Source organism: Didymosphaeria variabile (genome assembly GCF_027946475.1).
Source record: "Didymosphaeria variabile strain IMI 356815 chromosome Unknown scaffold_3, whole genome shotgun sequence".
In the NCBI taxonomy this organism is placed as follows: domain Eukaryota; kingdom Fungi; phylum Ascomycota; class Dothideomycetes; order Pleosporales; family Didymosphaeriaceae; genus Didymosphaeria; species Didymosphaeria variabile.
Window position 1 is genome coordinate 3,957,613 of NW_026611622.1, and position 21,818 is coordinate 3,979,430.

The 21,818-nt window shown below is 53.1% G+C and overlaps 7 protein-coding genes across 7 annotated transcripts; 3 read left to right on the top strand and 4 right to left on the bottom strand.

Moving 5' to 3' along the window:
• Positions 1–498: 498 nt before the first annotated feature.
• On the top strand, positions 499–4,041 carry PSD2 (phosphatidylserine decarboxylase; the record flags this gene model as incomplete). Its single annotated transcript, XM_056213418.1, has 6 exons — positions 499–675; positions 729–773; positions 846–1,497; positions 1,545–3,026; positions 3,073–3,824; positions 3,871–4,041. The coding sequence occupies 6 exons, from the start codon at positions 499–501 to the stop codon at positions 4,039–4,041; spliced, it is 3,279 nt and encodes a 1,092-aa protein (XP_056073726.1).
• A 667-nt stretch (positions 4,042–4,708) lies between these two features.
• N0V89_004636 (uncharacterized protein) lies at positions 4,709–6,447 on the top strand (the record flags this gene model as incomplete). Its single annotated transcript, XM_056213419.1, has 4 exons — positions 4,709–4,856; positions 4,971–5,537; positions 5,591–5,918; positions 5,973–6,447. 4 exons carry the CDS (start codon positions 4,709–4,711, stop codon positions 6,445–6,447), a joined length of 1,518 nt encoding a protein of 505 aa, XP_056073727.1.
• Positions 6,448–6,888: 441 nt separating this feature from the next.
• Positions 6,889–8,520, bottom strand: N0V89_004637 (uncharacterized protein; the record flags this gene model as incomplete). Its single annotated transcript, XM_056213420.1, has 3 exons — positions 6,889–7,122; positions 7,218–7,783; positions 7,893–8,520. 3 exons carry the CDS (start codon positions 8,518–8,520, stop codon positions 6,889–6,891), a joined length of 1,428 nt encoding a protein of 475 aa, XP_056073728.1.
• A 599-nt stretch (positions 8,521–9,119) lies between these two features.
• INO1_1 (Myo-inositol-1-phosphate synthase) lies at positions 9,120–10,878 on the bottom strand (the record flags this gene model as incomplete). The annotated part of the gene is made up of 3 exons (XM_056213421.1): positions 9,120–9,147; positions 9,242–9,348; positions 9,397–10,878. The coding sequence occupies 3 exons, from the start codon at positions 10,876–10,878 to the stop codon at positions 9,120–9,122; spliced, it is 1,617 nt and encodes a 538-aa protein (XP_056073729.1).
• A 3,023-nt stretch (positions 10,879–13,901) lies between these two features.
• N0V89_004639 (uncharacterized protein) lies at positions 13,902–15,856 on the top strand (the record flags this gene model as incomplete). The annotated part of the gene is made up of 2 exons (XM_056213422.1): positions 13,902–13,938; positions 13,995–15,856. 2 exons carry the CDS (start codon positions 13,902–13,904, stop codon positions 15,854–15,856), a joined length of 1,899 nt encoding a protein of 632 aa, XP_056073730.1.
• Positions 15,857–16,636: 780 nt separating this feature from the next.
• On the bottom strand, positions 16,637–17,731 carry N0V89_004640 (uncharacterized protein; the record flags this gene model as incomplete). Its single annotated transcript, XM_056213423.1, has 1 exon — positions 16,637–17,731. The coding sequence occupies one exon, from the start codon at positions 17,729–17,731 to the stop codon at positions 16,637–16,639; it is 1,095 nt and encodes a 364-aa protein (XP_056073731.1).
• A 1,430-nt stretch (positions 17,732–19,161) lies between these two features.
• N0V89_004641 (uncharacterized protein) lies at positions 19,162–21,229 on the bottom strand (the record flags this gene model as incomplete). The annotated part of the gene is made up of 5 exons (XM_056213424.1): positions 19,162–19,345; positions 19,394–19,444; positions 19,498–19,912; positions 19,966–20,351; positions 20,424–21,229. The coding sequence occupies 5 exons, from the start codon at positions 21,227–21,229 to the stop codon at positions 19,162–19,164; spliced, it is 1,842 nt and encodes a 613-aa protein (XP_056073732.1).
• Positions 21,230–21,818: the final 589 nt, after the last annotated feature.

Here is a 21,818-nt window from a genome sequence, read left to right on the forward strand (position 1 = left end):
ATATATAATTCAATCGCGTAAAGGAGCGAGACATAACCCAGCGTACATTGTGCCGGATGGAGCATTGATGGGTGTAGTACTTCCTAATGCACTGGTCGCAGGTTCCATAAGAGCGACCCGCACCTTCCGGGTCAACCTGCGTCCTGCGTCATATCTGGAGCGTTAGACACCTCATGCTCAATCGCAACGAGCCGCCATCGATCGCTCAGCTTTAGATCCGCCTTCCCCAACCGCGCGAGCTGCTACACCGAACGCGAGCTAAAGGGACGCCTCGGCCCAAGCCGCATTCCCCGTCCTCGTACTGTCCCATCTGTCCTCTCAGCTACCTACTCGTCGTGGGCAGGCAATCGATCTCCAAAGACATCGACTTCCTTTTGCTGCATGTATTGATCCGCATTTCCCGGATTCCAAGGAACCTGGCGCGCATCAAGCGTCCTTGGCCACCACTCAGCCCCAACCAGCAGGTTCCTTCTATGCAGCCTAGTTACGTCGACCAGCATGCCTGCGCGTCCCAACTTTACGAGCAAGCTGTCGCTGCCGGTCCGCCTCAAGCACAACAACAGCACAAACCTGGCACCCACGAGCGCTCCCAACAGCCGCACTGTCAGTCCAAAACGTGCAGCAATGAGTGACAACAGCAAGCCTGGGCTGGTGCTGCGCGCGAATGTCATCCAGGTGGGTGGGCGCTACCCCGCGGAGAGGTACCACTGAGCTAACCGCCGCTGCAGGGCCGCAACCTCGCTGCAAAGGACAGGAGCGGCACTTCTGATCCTGTGAGTGCATCCCGACTACCAATTCCTACAACTTGTTGCAGTACGATCTGTAGCTGACAAAGAGTCCCGCAGTACCTCGTTCTGAATGTAGGAGACGCCCGCGAAGCCACGCCGCCGATCAACAAGTCCCTGAATCCAGAATGGAACACCACACTCGAATTCCCCATAGGCCCTCAGAGCATGTTGCTCGAGGCTTGTTGCTGGGACAAGGACCGCTTTGGCAAGGACTACATGGGCGAATTTGACGTCATACTCGAAGACATCTTCCAGAACGCACGAGCGGTGCAGGAGCCGAAATGGTTTCCTCTGGAATCAAGGCGCACCGGCAAGAAGAAGGCAGTGGTCACGGGCGAGATCCAGATACAGTTCTCTCTCGTCGATGCGAGCAATCCCAACGCCACCAACGAAGAACTCATCCAGAAGTTCATGTCTTTCGTCGCGCAAACGCCCAGTCCTGACGAGGACGAAGACGAACTGCTGCTCCGCACAGAAAGCGCAGAGAACGATGACGAGGCCGACGAGGAGGAGGAGAGTTCAGACGAAGCGCTCGACGAGAGCAAGAAAGCAGAGAAGAGGGAGAAGCGGCGCAAAAGGCTAAGGTTGGCAAGACTGAAGAAGAAGGCGAACAAGCTTCGAAGCTACGAATTTTCTGACAAGACCGAAGTGGCGGGTGTGCTTTTCCTGGAGATCAGCAAGATCATAGACTTGCCTCCTGAGAAGAATGGTGGGTACAAAAGTTGCAGGCAGCTTTCGTAGGCTAACATGCTACAGTCACTCGCACCTCTTTCGATATGGATCCGTTCGTCGTCACTTCACTCGGAAAGAAGACGTATCGCACGAAGACCATCAGCCATAATCTAAACCCGGTGTTTGATGAGAAGCTCGTTTTTCAAGTCCTCAAGCACGAGACGAACTACTCCGTCTGCTTCACAGTCATAGACAAAGACAAGTTCTCTGGAAACGACTACGTTGGAACAGTCAACTTCCCGGTTGAAAAGGCGCTTTCCGTTGCCCCTGATGCTGACCCTATAACCGGTCTCTACAAGCTGCCTGAGCCGTCCGATTCTCCGGGACTTCCAGAGACCAAGGATGCCAGGAGATCGCGCTTCCGGCTTCCTTTGTCTAGATCGTCATCCACTAATAGTCTTTCCCGTATTGGTCGACCCAGCTTGCGCAAGGAGAACTCGGCGGGCTCGTTATCAGGAAAAGAGTCCAATGGTAGCTTAGCGCCACCTCCGACGAGTGTCCCGCAAACGCCTGGGGATGACGGCAACGGACAAGCCGCTCCTGGCATTCCATCAGTCACCGTGGATCCGACCGCGGTAGATGACCAAGATCTCAAAATGTACACACTGCCCCTGGTAATGAAGAACAAAGAGCGATGGGAGGCCAAGCACAGTCCAACCTTACACATCAAGGCAAAATACCTTCCTTACAAGGCTTTGCGACAGCAATTCTGGCGAGCCATGCTCAAGCAGTATGACGCCGATGACAGTGGCCTGATCGATAAAGTCGAGATCACCACCATGTTGGACACTTTAGGCTCGACACTACATGAATCCACCATCGATGGCTTTTTCCGCAAGTTTTCGGGAGAGAACAACGGCGAAGAGGTGCTCACTTTTGACCAAGTGGTCATGTGCTTGGAGGAGCAGCTACAACGCGGCGAGGAACGGGACGCTAAGAAGAGTCGTTTTGGACATCTCACAGCTTCAAGCAGCGATCTTCTCACTTCTGGCACCGCCACACCTTCCCTTACCTCTGGCACACAGACTCCGCTAAACGCGCACCCCTCTCAGACGTCGATACCAGCACTAGAGACAGACCACCTCGGCGCCGAAGGTGAGGAAGGCGATGTCCTCCCAGGAGATGATTTGGCGGACGAGAAGGGCGAGGAACATGTTATTGAGATTCGAGAGTGTCCTATCTGTCATCAGCCACGTCTGAACAAGAAATCAGATGCTGATATTATTACCCATGTCGCTACCTGCGCAAGTCAGGATTGGCGACAGGTCAACAACATTGTCATGGCAGGATTCGTTACTTCGAGCCAGGCCCAGCGGAAGTGGTACTCGAAAGTCATCACGAAGATCTCGTACGGGGGATACAAGCTCGGAGCCAACTCTGCCAACATTCTAGTGCAGGACCGCCTTACGGGACAGATCAACGAGGAGCGCATGAGTGTCTATGTGAGGCTTGGCATCCGTCTGTTATACAAGGGTCTGAAGGCGAACAACATGGAGAAGAAGAGAAGTGAGTGTTCAAGTCATTTGCTGTGCGCTATACTGACGTTGACTAGTCCGGAAATTGTTGCGTTCCCTCAGTTTTAAGCAAGGAAAGAAGTACGATGACCCGGCATCTGCCAGGGAAATTGAGGGGTTTGTTGCGTTCCATCAGCTTGATATGTCTGAGGTCTTGCTCTCGACATCAGAGTTCAAGAACTTCAACGAGTTTTTCTATCGAGCTTTGAAGCCCGGAGCGCGGCCGTGCTCCGCACCCGATGATCCCAGAGTTATTGTCTCACCTGCAGACTGTCGGTCCGTAGTCTTCAATACTCTCGATCAAGCACAGGCGATTTGGGTCAAGGGCCGGGAGTTCACGGTTCAACGACTGCTAGGCGATGCTTATCCTGAGGATGCGAAGCGCTATGTTGGAGGATCTCTTGGCATCTTCCGTCTCGCCCCACAAGATTACCACCGCTTCCATATTCCCGTCGATGGTGTCATGGACGAGCCAAAGGCTATTGAGGGAGAGTATTACACGGTCAACCCGATGGCTATCCGTTCTGCACTTGACGTGTACGGCGAGAACATCCGGGTCTGTGTACCGATTGACTCAGTAGCCCATGGACGGGTGATGGTGATCTGTATTGGTGCGATGATGGTCGGCAGCACAGTCATCACACGCAAGAAGGGAGATCATGTCAAGCGAGCTGAGGAATTGGGTTACTTCAAGTTCGGTGGAAGTACCCTCCTGTTACTTTTTGAGCCAGGACAGATGCGCTACGACGATGATCTGGTCGACAACTCCAGAGCTGCTTTGGAAACTCTCGTGAGTACTCATTCACCACCATGCTGGACCCATCTAATTCGTACAGGTTCGCGTCGGCATGTCTATTGGCCATAGCCCCAATAGGGACGCCCACACACCTGACATGCGAAAGGAGAACCCCACGAACGAAGAGAAGCAAGACGCAAAACGTCGTATTGAGGGCAGTCTGGCGCCAGAAGGAGCCCAGGGGCCAATGCCGGGCGCAGGCTTCCAATAGTTGTTTCCATAGTATTGGGTAAAAGCGAGGAGGAATATCTGAGTGTATAGGGGTAACGAGATGATGAAGGCACGATAGCATACAGGATTGATTGCGGCTTTGGGATGCTGCTCTCTCCAAGGCGTTGGGTATATGACGGCATAGCAACATCGGATAGCTGTAGTTATATATTGAATTTAAGGCTGAATTGCCAGCTTTGCCAAACTTGTACGATCAAGGGAAATCGCCCAATGTGACATAGCTGCTACCACTTGTCTTAGCAACGAAGAAGCTCAGGAGAGGAAGAGAGGAGGAGAGGAGGTGGTCCTGTGCTCGTTGACTTAGTCATCCGGCTCGACGCCAACTTTGTGCCAAGCAGCCCTGACCCAGCAAGCCGCCCGTGTTTACACTGACGCACGCCCCCTACAATCCCAGCCCTTGAGCGAGTGCCAACACCACCCTCGAACGCGCCCAGGCAGTAATTGCATTAATCGCCAATTCCTACGACATTTCCATACCAGATAATTGAATATAATATCCGCGCGCCATCCGAAATCGCCGTCGTGCGCGTGTGTTGTTGCCGCGCACAGCCCATGCACGCGCTTCGCTCTCCGCACCCACCAGCAACCACGCAACAACCGAACTCATGACCGCTATCTTCGCAAGATCACCTTTGCAACCGCTACCGATGGCCACAAACCGCGCGACTGCGCGACGGAGGAGCGCCAGAACAGCATTCGAGGAGGAGGATGCGCCTGCTACGAAAAGGGCAAAGACGGAAGTGAATAGGACAGCGAAGAAGACAAACGGCGCGACAAAGAAAGCCGCGAAGACAGGTAAGCTGGACGCACTCGTGGAATGTCAAAGTGGGATATCGCATGGCTTCAATCGCGCGCAAGTCGCGTCATTGAGCAGCAATTGCAGGACGAGACCGGCTAACAGGAGCGCAGCATATGACGAGGATGACGACGGTTTCCAGTTCACGCGTCGCACGTCAAGACGAACGTCCAAAGCACAACCAGTGCCCGAACCGATACCCGAAGAACCAGCCAAGCCCCCGCCAGCGCGCAGAAAGAAATCACTTGCTGCGCCTGAACCCGAGCAATCTGAACCGCAAAGAAAAAGGAGGTCGACGCGTTTGTCAGGTAATAAGGAACACTTGGACGAGGTAAAAGAGGTAGATGAAAGCGCAGAACCAGCGAAATCCGCGCCAAAGCGATCAAAGAAAACCGTGCCTGTGGAAAAAGTCAAGAAGAAACACGTCACTCCAGCGCCGGAAGAGCAATCAGAAGAGAAGGGAGAAGCGCCTCTTCTAGTGCAAACACCGAAGATTAACGGGCTCCATGTGGCTAAGAAGCGCGATGGAGCGACCAAGATCATGCTACCTTTTGCGGACACGCCTGTGATCAATCGTAACAAAGAAATGCGAAAAGCAAGTAAAGATGGGCATCGACGGAGCAGCACAGGGCTGAGGGGCAGGAGAGCAAGTTCGTTGATCGATAGTGGGATGTCTAACGGTAAGCTTGCGCGAATGCGTCTACTTTGAGGAGCCCGTACTGATGTGCGCCAGCATTACCCCATTCCGAGGTCGAAGTTCGCGATTTCTACAAATACATCGAGCAAAGCTTACCGGAACCGCGGCGCATGAAGCAACTACTGACTTGGTGCGGCTCCCGAGCGCTGCCAGAAAAGCCATCGGGCAACGTCAAGAACGCAAATGCGATTATGGCTGCACGAGCCATCCAGCAAGAGCTTATAGACGATCTTGCGAGCAAACCAGAACTTTCGGATTGGTTCAGCAGGGAAGAAACAGCACCGCCGACTGTGGTGAAGAAGCCCAATCCTCAGAACGTCAAGAATCAAGCAACGCTTGAAGAGTTCGAACAAGAAATTAAACGGTAAGACATGTCCCATATCATGCAATGACGTACTTTGATACTGACATCAACTAGTCTCGAGGAAGAGAAAGCCGCCTGGGAAGCTCTGGCCTCGTTCTCGAAGCCCCCACCTCCGCCATCAATACAAACCGCAACCCCCACATTTGCCGACATCGACGCCTCCGTTCTCGATCCTGAACAAGCTTCCATACTAGCCGCTCTTCAACAGTCACAACCACCACCACCCGTAGAGTCGTCCGAACCTTCCTCATCCGCAGTCACATTCACATTTACAACACCCGCCGCATTACAAGCACACCTTGAAAAGCTCTCCGTCTCTCTAGAACCCAACATCGACCTCTTCGCAGACGGCGTGCACAAGATCGAGCAGTACAGGAGCACAGCCGAGCGGGTAGCAGATCGCGTGCTGGGCACCGCGTCGAAGCGGCTGGAAGAGCGGGACAAGGAGAGCAGGGAGAAGGTCGGCAGCGAGGGAATAGGCGTGGGCGATGTACTCCGGGGCTTGGCCGGCGTGCTGAAAGAGTCGTAGGAAGTCTCTCAGTCGGGCGCAATCATAGTGACGGTTACGGAGGTGGTGCCGCTGAAAGAATGACTGGCTGTTGTGCAAGAGGCTGGCTGGCTCGCTCGCTCGCTCTTTTTATGAATGATTGTTGATGCGACGTGCTGCTTTGTGCGTTTGCCAGACGGTCTGCATGGGAATGATATATGTGGAGTTAGTTTGCTTTTTTTGTCGAGTTGCATTTCAGGCGTTGAAATTATTATGGGGGAAGGGATCTGGGTATACCATTCTCTGTTGAGTCTATGCAGTTACAGCTACATCAAGTGGTCAAGTCATCTTCGCATTAGCCTGTCTGATCCTTGCTACCATAATATTCGTCAACATTGCGCTCCATCAGTTCTCATGTCTAGGCTAAATCTCCCCAGAAGTGTGCGCCTCGTTCCGCTTCCTATCCATTGAATGCTTGGTCCTTCACATCTTTACGCACCAAACCACTAACCTGCCGATCTCTTCATTTCCTAGATGGATTCCGAAGCCCAACGTCAGTCTGAGGAATAGGAGCCTTTGTTCGAGGTACTTCATGACGTCCAAAGGAGCGCTCACGAGCTGTTCAGCAGTGCGACCGAGGAGCTGTTCCCACGCTGCGTCGGAAAAAATGAGCTTGCCGGTGCCGATTGCTCCGGTTTCGTCAATGACGTCTCCCAGCTGCGTCACATTAGTTGTAGTCTTTCCCAAAGGTTTGAGGGCTTGATGACATGACATCCTGGGCGACTTGGTTCCCCATGCAGGTACAAACTTACTATGCGAGGATTGATCCGTAGCATACACTCCCTGTCGCATTGTCGACAACTAGTCTTCACTTTGCTAGAGAAGATTGGCTTCCCGCAGCATTCATTGCTCATGAGCATCTCGCGCTTGTAGTTCACGACGATGTTGAGCTGCGTGATGATGACACTCATGTATCCCACGGCTTTCTCCGTCGGATTCGTCCTTGCGAATTCGTCGATCTCGCTCAACTTGTATAGGACCTTGACTGCTGCGCCTCCGGCTTCCTCTGCGTCAAAAACATCGTGCGGGAAGGGTGGGTTCACATGCTCTCTCTTTATGAGACGCTGAGAAAGAGCCCGGAGATAGCGAGCGTCCGCAATGGCTGGGTCGATGAACAGCTGTGTGTTTCCGTTCAGCGACAGTTTCGCGCTCTTGTCAATGCGCCAGCCAGGGTTGGAGATGAGCAGTACGGTGTCGTAGGGCTTCCACGCAGATGCTGACCCTGAAACAGAACCGTAGAGGGTGAGGATGCCCTCTGAGGTATCATCCAGTATGACAGCAGTCATCGATTCTGAGGTATTTCCGTTTTTGTTGGTGACTAGATCAAGTTAGCCTCAAGAACTGATGCCGAATACGATCAGTCACCGTATAGACTATATTGCCACAGTGGTTTCCTCTTCCGTCAGACTTGAGGGTGCGTCACCTACACTTCTTCCTCGGTCCAATACTCTTTACACAAACCAGAAGTTTACAGTCGTCCACATCAAAACCGCCATCCGTGAAGTTCCTCAGCGTCATGAGACCCGGCCACACCTGGCTGTCGTTCGCTCCGAATGGTCTCTTGAACATGGTCCCATCGTCGCTTCGCTCATGTATCATGAAGTGACAGTTTCGTTCATTCTCGGGGAAGATGCTGGTAAAAAGCGGCGCAGCGTTCGGCGCTAGTCCGATCTGGCCATCTCCTTGACTGATATGGACAGTCCACAAGGTCACCAGCTGGCCTAGCTTGAGTGCGTAGAGTGGTGTCGCGTACCAGAGCCGCACAGTCATGACGCCAGTGTCATCAGCGATCATTAATTTGAAGAAGCCTTGGGCAGCTTTCGGTCGCTTGCTAGGCTTGGGCGTGTCATAGACGTTGACGATGCGTCCCATGATAGTCAGGCAGCGTGGACCTGGCTCTAGAGAGGCGATCTCGCTCTCTTCATAGTCAAGGACAGGAACCCATTCAGTCGTCGGTGAAGACACCTGCAACTCTTCGGACGTAAAACCATCGCCAGGGAAAGATTTGGTCGGCGAGGACGATGAGAAGTACGATTGGATCGAGGAGGCTGGCATTCTTTGCGGAAGGCTGTACTGAGGACCGTGAGTGAAGGATGGAAGGCGTCACTTAGTAACAGGGTTCGAACACCAGGCAACGCAACAAAGTGAGAAGAATAGCAGAAGAGACTGTAAGTGAGAGGAATGAGGAGGGAAGAGAAGGAATCCGACGGGCTCGCAAATTGTTGAGGGTTACGCTCCAAAGGTGGAGGAAGCCGTGAGGCAGGTGCATCTGGGGGCGGTCAGTCACAACAGTGGCAGGAGCGACCGTCTGCTCGGAAAGAACACTGAACGAAAATCACATGCTCATGTAGGGTCCATCCACGGGTTGAGCACATCGCAAATTAGGGTCACTGGAATATGAGAACGATAATATACGTGCACAAGCTGACACTGTCTTGCGGAGGACATAGAGATATGAGGTGGTGCAAATTGCTCCATTTGAATACTGCCATAGTAAAAGAGCGGATGGGGCAGCTGTCTACCCGCCAGATCAAGGAAATCAGCCATGGGTTGAATCATGGCTACGAGTACCTCTTAGTAATCAGATACCTGCGGCCAAACGTTCCGGAGACGTGGATCCGCGTCGAGGTGGGAAGCCAACTGAGGTCGGATTCCTAGAAAAGCTTGTGCTCAAGAGTCATACTGGACGCGCGAGTCAGCGTAAGTCAATGAATTGGGGTCAGGTACGAGCTATCCATGTCTGAGACATATCGACTTCGCACCGGGGCATACGTACTCGCTCTCCGGCTCCAGGGCGAGACACGCCCTGAAGATGTTCGTCATGGCAGCACGCTGCTTGGCGAGTGCGTTGATGACAGGTGTGCCAGTAGGCGTCAGGGGAGCCTACGCGAATTAGCAATAGGTGGCAGGAATGGAGAGTAGGGAACTCACCTTGAGCATGTAGCTTAGGATGCTGAGAACGCTGTGGAACCCGGCGTAGTTCGCATCGGCGGTGTCGGCACTATGAGCCTTCCACTGGATGCGGGTCATCATCTCTGCAACCAGGACCAAGTCGATGATCAAAGGAGAGGCCAGGAGCGAATCCTCGCAGACGTTGAAGATGCTGATGGTCTGGTGTCCACCCAGGAAGATCTCGGCGTAGTACTCGTCGAGAGCACGCTTGTCATCGCCAACAGCGGGCATGTACTTGATCACAACGGTGTGGTCCGGGTGCTCGCCTTCCTTGTACAAGACTGAGTTGGCAGCGACCATGTCATCGATAACGTTAGACTTGGAGATCTCCTTAGAGCGGAACTGCTTCTGGGAGCTGAGGTTCTTGCCATCATTATTGCCCAGGTGGTTGTAGCTGGCAACAGAGGTGAGCTTGATACCCGCGCTGATCAGAAAGTCCACGAGTGCAGACTTCATCTTGGTCTGGCCAGATTTGAAATCGTCACCACCAATGAAAGCATTGTGCTTCTCCGCGAGCTGGATAGCGCCAGGGACGAAGGTGTTCTGAGGAGAACCGTTGATGAAAGGCACCTTGTCCAAAATACAGGCAACGGCGAATACGGTCGATGGGGAGACTTCCTCGTGGCCATTCTCGATAGCCTTCAGGAGGTTGTCGGCAGTGTCGTTGACGCCAGGCTGAATCTCGGCAAAGCGCTCCGTGTTGGCAGTCCACTGAACGATAACCTTGTCGAGACCATTGGCTTCCTTGAACTCGCGGATGTCCTTGCGAATCTGCTCAACATGAGCCATGGATGCCTTGGAACCGGGGACGAGGTTGTCAGCGCGATCCTCCTGGTTGGCAGCAATGAAGTCAGGGTAGTAGATGCTAGGGAGAGGCTTGATCTGAGACATCTCCTTGCGAACTAGAGACTTCAGAGTCGGCTCAAGCACCTTAGCACGATCCATGGCTTCGGCCAAGTTCAGACCGCTGATATCCCAACCACCGATAACGAGGTCGTTGGGATGAACCATAGGCATCAGGTCATGGAACGGGATGTTGACGTCCTCACCCGTCTTGCTGTCGACGCCGAGCTTGGTCGTGGATCCCATGATGACAGAGCCATAGTAGTTAGCACCGCGCTTTCCTTCCTTGGTCTCCCACTCGAGACCGCGGCGATTAGCAAGAATACCAGCAGTCACAGTGGTACCGTTGTTGCCACCGAGACCGATGAGCATGACACCGAGCTTGGGAATCTTGCGGTCGACTTTGAAGTCGTAAACAGTCTCCTTGGGGACGGCCACATACTTACCGTCGGCGTTCTTGGAAACAGCCGTAGTACGGTAAGTGTACTTGGACTTGATGGACTCGTTGGTGTATTCCACGTTGGGCGAGTCGACGACGAAGAGATCCTTGGCTGGGGTAGCCGCTGTCCCACTTCCACCGTTCGCAAAACCGACGGACTCCTCAGCGTGAGGGGCCATCTTGATTGAATGAATTGATTCGATGCCTTAAAAGCTGATTTGGTCGCTTAGTAGGCTAATATAAGATCCGATGCTCCTCCTGAAGGAGAGGTGCGTCGGCCTGCGAAGGTGTTGTGGGACCTAGTTCAATTAGAGAGTGTTTTCTAAGGCAGTATCGAAAGATTGAGGGCACATACGAGTTAAGGAGATTGGAGAACGTGGTGACTATCTGGGCAATGGCCCTATGATACTCGTTTGAGCAATAGGTGAGGTGGGGGATCGGTCGATTGAGACGTGCGAAGAGCTTCAAAACGTGTAGCTGGCTGGTCAATTGGAGGGGTCTTGAAGTTGAGGTTTGGACGAGCGAGATAGACCGGAGCAATGTTTGATTGTGGTGGGTGAGAGGACAGTGTGCTCTTTGCGGGGAGGGTCTTTATAGGTAGGCTCGGGTATTCTCGACCGCACAATATTTGCTCGTGGAAAGGCGCGTTATCGCCTGCGCTAACAGAGACGCCAACATCCACGACACTCCGCAGGCACCCGGACAGCACACGCTAGACGCTAGACAGCTCTCCACCGCCTTTTCAATAGCGAGGCTCGTTTGCATGGAGGAGGCCAATAGAGACATGTTCACAGAGCGAGGGCCGCATTGAAGATACGCAGATTGTCCACCTACGGGGCGACAATGGCATGATGTCCGGAGCAGCATCAGAAAGCATTCACCATAGAGGAGCAACTGAAAGTATTCACGATCATCCTCGCAAGTTCCCAGCAGGCTACATAGGTACTCAGAGACTTGACAACGTTCGCGGGGTCGAGCTGCAGTTTCTCCACTACGATCAATCTCCACAATCCACTTCATTCGATGTCACTGAATGCGCAGCCGTTCTTCCGAAACAATCCAGAACAAGGAAAAGGACCCGGACTACTCGACGGGCTCGTTCATCAATGATTCACGTACGCATGCGAGCCGTCGGGCATTGCGTTGTTGTATGGCATCAGTCGCGCCTCATCGCGTGCAAAGAGTACCCCGCCATGCAGGTCGAGTGTTTACTAAGTACTTGTTGACGTGCCCCCACTTGGCGGGAACGCGATTCTGACTGGTTGACAAGTCGACCGTTGAGCACGCCATGCCTCCCGCCGGACGTTCTGTTTGCCTTGTATGCACTCTTCTGGCGCGCCCGGATCGATTGACGTTGTTTCGAAGCAAACCTCTCTCGACATGGCAGTCGGTTTCCACGACGACCATGAGACCTCATGGGCTTCAAGACTGTTTACGATGCGAAGCCGGCCAAGCACGCCAACGCAAGGCGCCCTGGAGACAGGGTTCCGCTCCGACTCTCCGAGCACGGCATGCGGCGGTTCGCTGGCTGCTGAGACGAGCATGGCGGTTCTGCGAGGCTGAAGGATCCAAACGGCACCTCATGAGAGGTCATTCCAAAGCGGGTCGAGGTGGTCGCGAAGGGAAGGTCGTCGGTCTGCAACTTGTCTAGCCTGCACATCCACGCAGGGTCCCGCAGAGCCTAGGCGGGTGACAGCAGGCCTGTCAGGCACAGCAATAGCAACGTCAGTTAAGCCCGTCGAGGCACACGAGAGCAGCAGCGCCGTCACAGCCGGGAGAAACATGTCATCCGCCAGCAGCGACCTCGGATTCTCTCGTCTTCAGTTTCATGCTCGTACCCGCCCACCACGAACGTCCGAAACATCGGGCGCTAACACAAGCGCGGCGCACCTGAGACTGTTCGCGGTGTTCGGTTTCGCCAGATCTCGTGCCAACAGCGCACACGACAAGTTGCGCAACAGGCGGCCGTCTTTCATGCAGGAGGCGTTGTGCCTTCGACGACGATCGTGCAAAGAGGCAGCGATCTGCCTCACTTCCAATCATACGCGAACGTTATATCGATGGCTTAATGGTTCTCCTGAGCTTGGACGCGATCCCCGGCTGTGCGGCGTCCCCGGCTCAAGTCAGCGACTCCTCCAGCAACGACATGTCCATGTCCGCCGCAAAAAGCCGCCAGCGTAGGCGCGCAGCCTGATGACAGACACAGCCGTCGTCATCGCCAGCGCGTGTGACACAGCACGACACAGTTCCGATGGGCGCTGTTTCATCAATATCTGAACCAGTTTCTGGCGCGCGTGGGCCGCCGCATCGTGGGAGTTCCGTGCGCTCCTGAGCAACTATCCGGCAAATCACAAGCCGCAATCTCAAGAACTCCACGCCACATTCAGGGACAAGCGCGGGTGCCTCGCAGGGCTCACCAGGTGTCTCGAGTGAGAGCTTGTCTGTGGTCGCCAGCTCTTTCCCATTTGATTGCTTCGACTCGCGCTGTTGATAGTGCATTTGTATGGTCTCTTTCGCTACCACCTCTCGTGATATTGCACTTTATCATTCGCCAGGTCTAACATTGCGAGTCTCGTCCGTGGGGCTAAAGACCTCCCAAACCGGGTGTGGTTCGCTAGATATCTTCAGACCGCTCTGACGACTTCCCGCCGCCATCTTCACATCAGGCCCGCTTCGAGCATCATTTCCGCATCACCTGTCTCAATTCAGCAAGTCACTGCCCGCTCTAACACCCATCGGCTCTTGGGCGTTCAGGGATTGGTCTCGGCGTGCACTGTTACCGTCGAAGGTAGCTGCCCTGACTCGACGTCGCAAGCATTCATGATCCAACACCCAAACACCTGTCTTTCCGGAGAACGCTGGACGTGGAAACCTACACCCTTCACCCACCTTGCGCGCGAGCTACCATCGACTGAGGATCTTCGACTCGGAATAGGGCGACTATGGCAACCGATGGCATAAGTTTTCTGCCCACCATCAAGTGCTCAGATTGCGGTGTGGACATTGAAATCTCGCAATTGGCCGACCATGTCTGCCTTCCCACCTCTCTCAGTAAGAACAGCCTGTAAACCTTTTAGATGCTTGACTCTAATCCACTCCTCCAGGCGCCGACGAGCCAACCTCACCAAAGCTTGATCGCGCAGCTACCTATAATGGCGCATCTTTCAACAACAGGCCCGATACTCAACCGCGATCCGCCCGCATGCCACCACCACCAAGAATCGATCCTTATGCTGCTAGTATGTCCTTCAATGCATGATCTCACAAGCACGGAAAACGTTACTGACCTCAGAAGATAAACCCTTTTACCCGGAGGAGCCTTCGCCTGACAGCAGTTACGGCGACCCGAAAAGTCGAGGCGCTCTTTCACCTGGATCTGGAAGGTTGCCCTACCCGATGAATCGCAGCGCAACGAGCCCTTTACCGCAAACCCAAAAACCTTTGCCAGACCTATCGTCCAACCTGGACTCCGCCTTTCCTCGCTTTCCGACCAACCGAAGCGCTACGCCATCGAGCGCAAGATCAAGAACTCGCGACAGATTGGAGCCCTCACCCTCGTACGACCAGAACTACGCCCAGCCGAGCCCGCTATTCGCACCGCTGAGTCCACGTACAAATGGAGGAGAAAGCATCGTGAAGAGGATGGATACCATTGCACCGGGTCCTTTCACTGGTGATCGCAGGCCAAGCACATCCAATGGTCCATCACCACCTAGTCAAGGCCGGACACCTTTCAGTCACCAGAGGACGAATACTCAAGGCAGTATCAGAAGCAATGGCATGCTACCGAACTCGAGAATTTCAACGACGTCTAGCACTTCGCGGGGTTCTATTTTCTCGTACGGCAGTTCTGAATTTCCTTCGCGACCGAAGCTTGGTGCGGGACCATTTGCTACGATGCCGCCTCCACCACCACCGCCTCCACCGAAAGATGAAGAACCGGAAGGCATCGATGCGTTCCTAGCGCGCTTGCAGAACGAGACCCTGAAGCCTTCCAAGGTAGATCAGGATAGTCGATCGAAGACATTTCCTATGCGACAGGATTCAAGAGATGCTATGGACCCTTCAGCGCAACCGACCGATCGTATGCCGCCTCCTCGGCGTCCCACCGATATCGATTCGCAAAGTGGTTACACACTCTCATCGCGTAGTTATGAGCCTAAGTCAATGAGCCGGAAAGACAACTTGCCACCTTTGCCATCTATCCCGAACTACGCTCGAGACTTTCCGAGCGACACCATACACACCCCTTCAGATTCAGGCTTGTCGGAAGACTCATACGCAAGCTCTGGGTTCAGGAGCATAGCAAGCTCGAGATCGAGCCCACCCATATCTGAGGCCAGCCATTCCCGTCAAGCTTCCAAGGTTGGTCGCTTAGAATACCTTCATGATGAGCCTGTTCGCAGGACACAAAGTCCGGAGATGTTCTTGGACCCACGACCAGCACCGCCACAACCGGAGAGCCGCAGGGCGAGGAGCCCGGAGGCTTACCTACAAGCTCCCAAGGCGCCTTACATCGGTGCTCCGGCGTCACCTATAGATCCCGCCATCCAAATGGGGCTTCCCTCTGCCAAGCGAAAAGAAGAGCCTCAACACATCCGCGATCCTGCTCTCAACACCCCAGGCTTACTGAGCTCACCACTGCGAATCCCGGACCCCGAGCCAAGGCGCGAAGTCAACCGCCGGCCCACGACAGCCAACAAGGGCAGATGTCGCGGCTGCTCAGAGCAAATCGTCGGCAAATCTATCAAGGACTCTTCCGGGCGTCTCACAGGCCGCTACCACAAGCAATGCTTCGTCTGCCGCACTTGCCGCGACCCCTTCCCCACAGCGGAGTTCTACGTCTTCAACAATGCTCCCTACTGCGAGCAGCACTACCACCAGCTCAACGGCTCGCTCTGCCGCGCATGCAATCGCGGTATCGAGGGTCAATATCTCGAGACGGATCAGCGGCTCAAGTTCCACCCAAGATGCTTCTCCTGCAACACGTGTCGTATCGTACTGCGCGATGACTACTACGAGGTCGGCGGCCGCAACTACTGCGAGCGCCATGCGTACAGCGCCGTCAACCAGCGAAACAACTACCTCGGCCCTGGAAACCAGCGGACGCAGAAGCTGGAGAAGCGCCGCACTAGGATGATGATGATGGTGAACTGAGCAAGCAGCACGCTGCCTCGCCGCACATCTCTCCTACCTTCTCTTTTCTTTCCTTTCCTATTTATTCTAACTCTTCAGCTTTAGTGTGGTTTTCACGGCGTCTTTCGGATACCCCTTCAGCATAGCGTTCACTTACTTTGATTTTATTACCCACCCTTTTCGCTTCACGACGGCATGTTTCGATGCAGAGGTTTACACTTCAGCTTATCACCTTCTTTGCACCTGTTTATATACCCACTCCTTACGGCATTGTAATTACGTTACTTATTGTCACGATACGGCTCGTTGGCTTGGGCTATGGCTAGGAGATTATACCCCCCCTTCTTTTGCGAGTGTGCGCTGTGCGAGCTGTCTCTGGGAGAGGCGGGCTTGATGGCGCGATGGCCTGTAGTAATTGAATGTGTTGCTTATGTTATGTAATGTGCAGTTGGTCTCACTTGTCGTGGTTGTATAGTGACGTAAGATGGGAGTACCGTGGGTGTAAATTCAAATCATTCATTCGTGGCATCTGCCTTTGACTATTCTACTAGACAAGATCAAAAGGATGATGCTCATTCAGTTCGTGTTCCGTTACTCATCAACATCGGGTATATCCCCCAAATTCGCGACTCCCTGATGTGGGTGATGAGTGATTCCTTTCATGCAGACGCGTCGCAGGGTGGCGTCTTCCATTCTCGCTCGCCAGAATCCATCGATCGCTTGTCATGCCATGCCGCACTGGAAACTGTAAGTCTTCAACCCTCCCTCCCTCAAGTGCTGTACTTCGCAGAGCTCCCTCGCTCAATGTGCGCGCTTGTTCTTGCGCCTGACCACCGTGCCCGTCTCATTGGTCTCGACATCGGTCTCATCACCGCACTGTGCGTCGTGCTCGCGAAGGAAATCCATGAGACCGATCGTATTCTGGCGAGGGCTAGTGACTTTCCCAGGCTGCTCTGCAGCTCCTCGCACCGCCATGATGTTCTGCCTCGCCCGGGCAACACTTCCGGCCTTCTTGGGAGCCTCGCGCGATGCCATGATGTTCTTCCTAGCACGGGCGACACTGCCTGGCTTCTTTGTGAGCGCAGCGCCTGCGACTTCGCCGCTCAGCTTCCAGTACGCGTCTTGCCTGTGTCGCTCCTTCTCGATCTGCTCTTCCACTTGTTGCTTCACCGCGTCGAAGTCTCCGAACGGGCTGAGGGGACTCAGAGGACTGATCTCGGGGGCCTTCATGAGGAGAGCTGGTGAAGAGACTGTAGATTTTGGTAGAGGCCAATCGATGGTGGCATTTGAACGACGCGAATGAAGGGTAATGGACTCGTTCTCCACGGACTCAGGAGAGGAAGTAAGGATCTGAGCATGACGAGCAGGGGAGCCGACAGCTGAGGTATTGTCATCGATATTGACCTCGGTACGCTCTTTCGCAGTCTTCTTCGAGGAAGCCGGGCCCTCCGTCTGAGAGTAATTGGACTCCGAGTAGTACTGCAATCCGATGTCCTGCTGCCCAACATTTGCTTCAAGGTCCAGGTCCGCAAGTGGCTGGGACCTCTCGCTCTTTGGTGGAGTGTTCCAACTATCACTTCGGCGGTAAAGCGAGGCAGGCACAGTCGAACCTGTAGGAACTCGCGGACCTGGAAGCACACCGCGGTTCTTTGGATTGCGATTATGACGGTGGAGTTTCCAGCGCCGACACAAGAGCCACAGCGCAAGCAGCAAGAGGGTCGCGCCTGCTAAGACACCCACGATGATACCGCCAATGGCAGCTCCCTGGATCGACTTGCGATCTGCTAAGTCGGCGTACGAGAAAGACGAGGCTTCAGTGATTTGCGCGGTTTCTGTGTCTGTATATGACGAGGAAGCAGTCGCAACCGCCGTATTGGAGGTTTCTGAACGCGCCATAGCAGCTGTTGCGGCCGTGATCCCGCCCGTGAATGCGAGCAAAGTCGTTTGGGTGTTTTCGACAGCCGACTCCGTCGCAAAAGAAGGCACATGCGCCCGAGCAGCGACGCTCGCTATGAGCAGTAAGAGCAGCATGGCCGTGAAGATTGAGGGTATGGGAGTTGAACCATGCGGCAGTGCCATGCCGGGGGTCAGGTGCGTGTTGAAAGGAGAAGGAGCGTAAGAGTGTGCTTGTTGAAAGTAGAAGGAGCTGTAGAGTGTGCGGAGTAGAAAAACGAGCGGCGAAATAAGAGGACCACTTTCACTTTCGTGACGTGAGAATGTAAACTAACCCGAGGACGGTCACGAAGAACAAGACCAGAGCTGTCAACAGTACTAGCGATAATTGCGCCGGAAATGGCCGTGGAGTGAATGGTGGTTGATGTTCCATAGTGAAAGGGCACATTCTATTGAATTGTGAATATGGTGGTGGTTCTTCGAGTGAATATCTGATATAAGTGTGTGGTGGAGGAACAATGTTTTCTTCGTCGGTGTTGACGTTTTTACCAGCCATGACGATAGGCAAGCGCAGTAGAGGTGTAGTGCAGGTGCAGTAAAGGCTCGGTGCAGGAAGGTCTGAGTTATATGTAGGCGTGCTAAGGATGTTGAGGCAGGTACCGTGGTACACAGGCCGCCCAGCCCATAAGAGCAGCATGGCCGTAAATACGGAAGGCACGGGGGGTTGAACCATGCCGCAGTGCCATGCCACGGGTCGGTGGGAAAGGTTGAAAAGCTGGCCTCAATGTCACGTTGAGGTGAAGACGAAAGGCACGGTGAACAATAGACCCGTTGGCTAGCGCGAGAACGTATTGTGCGTCTCTCAGAAGACCCTGTCAATAAGGTCAGTGAAGTACCGTCCGACGGAAGATTCAAGGCCGCAGTAGCTTACTGTGTAATACCGTAATTGTGGCCCGCCATGCCTTCCCAAATACTGGTGAACGCGCCTCTCGCATCTTCAAATTGCATTCTAGCGTACTGTAGAAGGAAACCGAGGGCAGCGGAAATGAAAATTCGTCAATTCATCAGAGAAATACCAAAGTGTTGTTACACCTTCTACCGGTTCTATACCAATATGGAAGGTATCATCTTTACACTGGAAACAACATATCCTCAGTTATGAACATCAACTGCTCGAATCCAATCGTGAAAGAAATCTTGTTACAAGACATATAAACCATCAGGATATGCAAACCTTGAGGATCCCGCCTCGCAACACAATGCGAAATCGATGTTCGCTGGCTTCTTGTCGTGACAAGCTTGCTGTGTCTCTGTTGGCGTGAGTGTCTTAATTTGGCTTGCCCACAGGGACCAACATTTCGAAGAAGCTAGGAGTGGAACGATAGGGATGGGTAGGTCGCTCTTAAAGTCGTCTTCATCTTGATATCATATTCCTAACGAATGGAAGCACCGAGCTTCTGGTATCGTTCCTTCGCCCGTTGTTCATCCAATGCCTGCACACTGCCATCGATGAAAGAGAATAGCTCTCCGTATGTGTCATAAACCCAGTCACAGAATTCCGTCCAAGCTTTATTGAAATATCCCTCGGCCGTTTTCTTCTGCGTTTCCGCAAGACAGCTATATTCCAAGCTCCATAAGGCGAGCTGCTTCCAGCTGTGTACTGACATTGTAGGCGAGCCGACCATGATTTGGTAGAACTCATGAGACATAGAATTACTGGTGGACGAATTAGCACGCAAATTGAGAATGTGGAGAGGGCAGTAACGAACCTGAAAAGAGAAGGATTGTCGCTGTTCACGCAGCACGGGATGCCCGCTGCAAGAAGTTCTGGGTATGGATGCTCCTTGATGTTCCTGCAAAGATGCAGAAGCTCGTTGGAGATCGGGCACAGTTCGATACAGATGCCTTTGCTATCTTTCGTGCGCCTGAATTTTTCCACGAGATGCGGATGCTTCATTAGTGCGAAGCCATGTCCGATACGTTTCGAGTTCAGTGCCACGGCATCATAGAGATTAGAGTTTTGCGGATCGCTCGATCCTCCCGTGTCGAGAAGCGTTTCACCGGCATGGAACATGAAGGGAATCTCGATCCCCTTCTCCCTGCATTCCTTTTGCAGACGCGTCAATTGTTTGTGATAGAACCCGATATGATTGGGTCGATCTTCTGCGCCGACAAGATCAAAACCTTCATCCTGTCAGTTGGATAATCCTCAAATGACACGCCCTTTCATTGCTTACCACAGATCAGCTCCTTGAATTCCATCTTCAACGCTATGCAATCGTCGATTTCTCTTTCCATGATCTTCTCAGGAATAGAGCGCGGCGTGCAGTATATGATCTTCAGTCCGAATGGGAACAGATGTTCCTTACCAGCCTTTTCGAGCTCCTTGTGCTTCTTTGCTATAGCTTGTTCAATCAGCCGCATCTGTTCCGCGTTTGTCACTTGGCGGCCTCCGTCGTTGTCTTCAATGAACTTGTCTAAAAGCATAGGCCGAAGCTCAGCATACATGATCTTTTCATCGATCATCCGGTCGATCGCTGTCCCAATGTACCATTCGTATACCTTTTTGTAATTGAGCAGGCCTTTGAAGCACCGTGTGGCCTGATTGAACCGAGCCCATACTCTGCAAACACGATCGTTAGTAAGTCGAGTCAAACTAAGTCATGAAAATCATCTCTCGCCGAGGACAACGTACCCATTCACTGTTTGAGAGGGATCATAAGCTTCTGTTTCACTCAACACCATCTTCGATAATATCCAGTTTTCAGCTGCGTCGAGTGTGACCTTTGTGGAGTCCTCACCAATACCGTCATCGGCTCTCTTCTTTTCATCCTTCTTGTATTGTCTCGCGAAGTCTTGTTTCTTGAATGCGTCACGGAACGTCTGCCACTTCATCCACACCCTGTCTGAGTATTCTGGATGTCTCCAGTTATCCTTAACTGACCCATCAGCACCCTTCACCTTTCCTTTGCCCGCATATTGTCTATCGAAGATATTTGAATCCCTTGTGGTCTCGGGTACAATTTTAAACACTATCTCAGTCTCACGTAGGTCTTTTTCATCGAGCAAGGGTCTGATGCTCCAGACGTACATATTGTCTCCCATCGTTCGAGCCTGCTCAAGCAGTCTCTCAGGGTTTAATTCTGCGTTGAAATGCAGATGCAATAGGGCTCCTTTTGGGACCTTCTTTGCGATCTGAAACAGAATACTGTGTTGCTCAATCCGACTTTTGTTGGTGAGAAACTGACCACCCATATCTAGCGTCCCTTCTGCGGGAATATCTTCCGATGGCACATTCCCAAAGACGTATCTGCGCTCGAATTCTCGGATGAGGCGAATAATGTCTGCGACCACCTTCTGCTTTGGAGGCGGATCGAGCGTGCTTGCAAGATAGTCCCAAGCTTCCTCCAGTTCCTTTTTGACTAGGGCATTACGTGTTTCTAGGTAGTTATCCGGTTCGTACTTGTCAGTAGCCGGTATCTGCGGCTGTGTCGAAGGCATTGGTTTCTTGGATGGGGTCCTTGGATTGAGCGAACTTCTTTTCCTCTTTTTCTCACTTGAGTCAGCAGAGGGTTCTCCTAGGCTGTCTGATCCTCGATTAGGAGCTTGACTGTCACGTACAGATCTGTAGAGTATCAGCAGAAGTTTCAGATTAGCAACACCACCGTTACTTACAGGGCAGGTAAGCAAGAGAACCACCCTTGAGGGGAGCTTTGAGACTCGCTCGACGACTTTGAATCGCTGTCAGCAGGCATGCCGATAGCTTGGTGCATTCGCCTCTATCAACGACTTCTCATACCGGTTACAAAGAGTGTGGAATACCGACAAATGGGCAGAGGTGGTGATTGGAAGCACTCGTACTGGCCGCCTCCGGATATGAATGCTATACTGCAGCCTGGCTTTCTCTGCCGTAAACAAACCGGTGAATGTTCGATGGTACACTTGTGGGGTAGGGTCTGTAACAGTGCTCAAAGATCCACAGAACTGGTAGTCCTAGGCTATTCGTTGCAAAGTGGGATACCTAGATGTGGAAAGATCGTCCAGGGGAGGTGGACGGAATTGTCCTGATATGCTCGTGCCGGAGATTTGG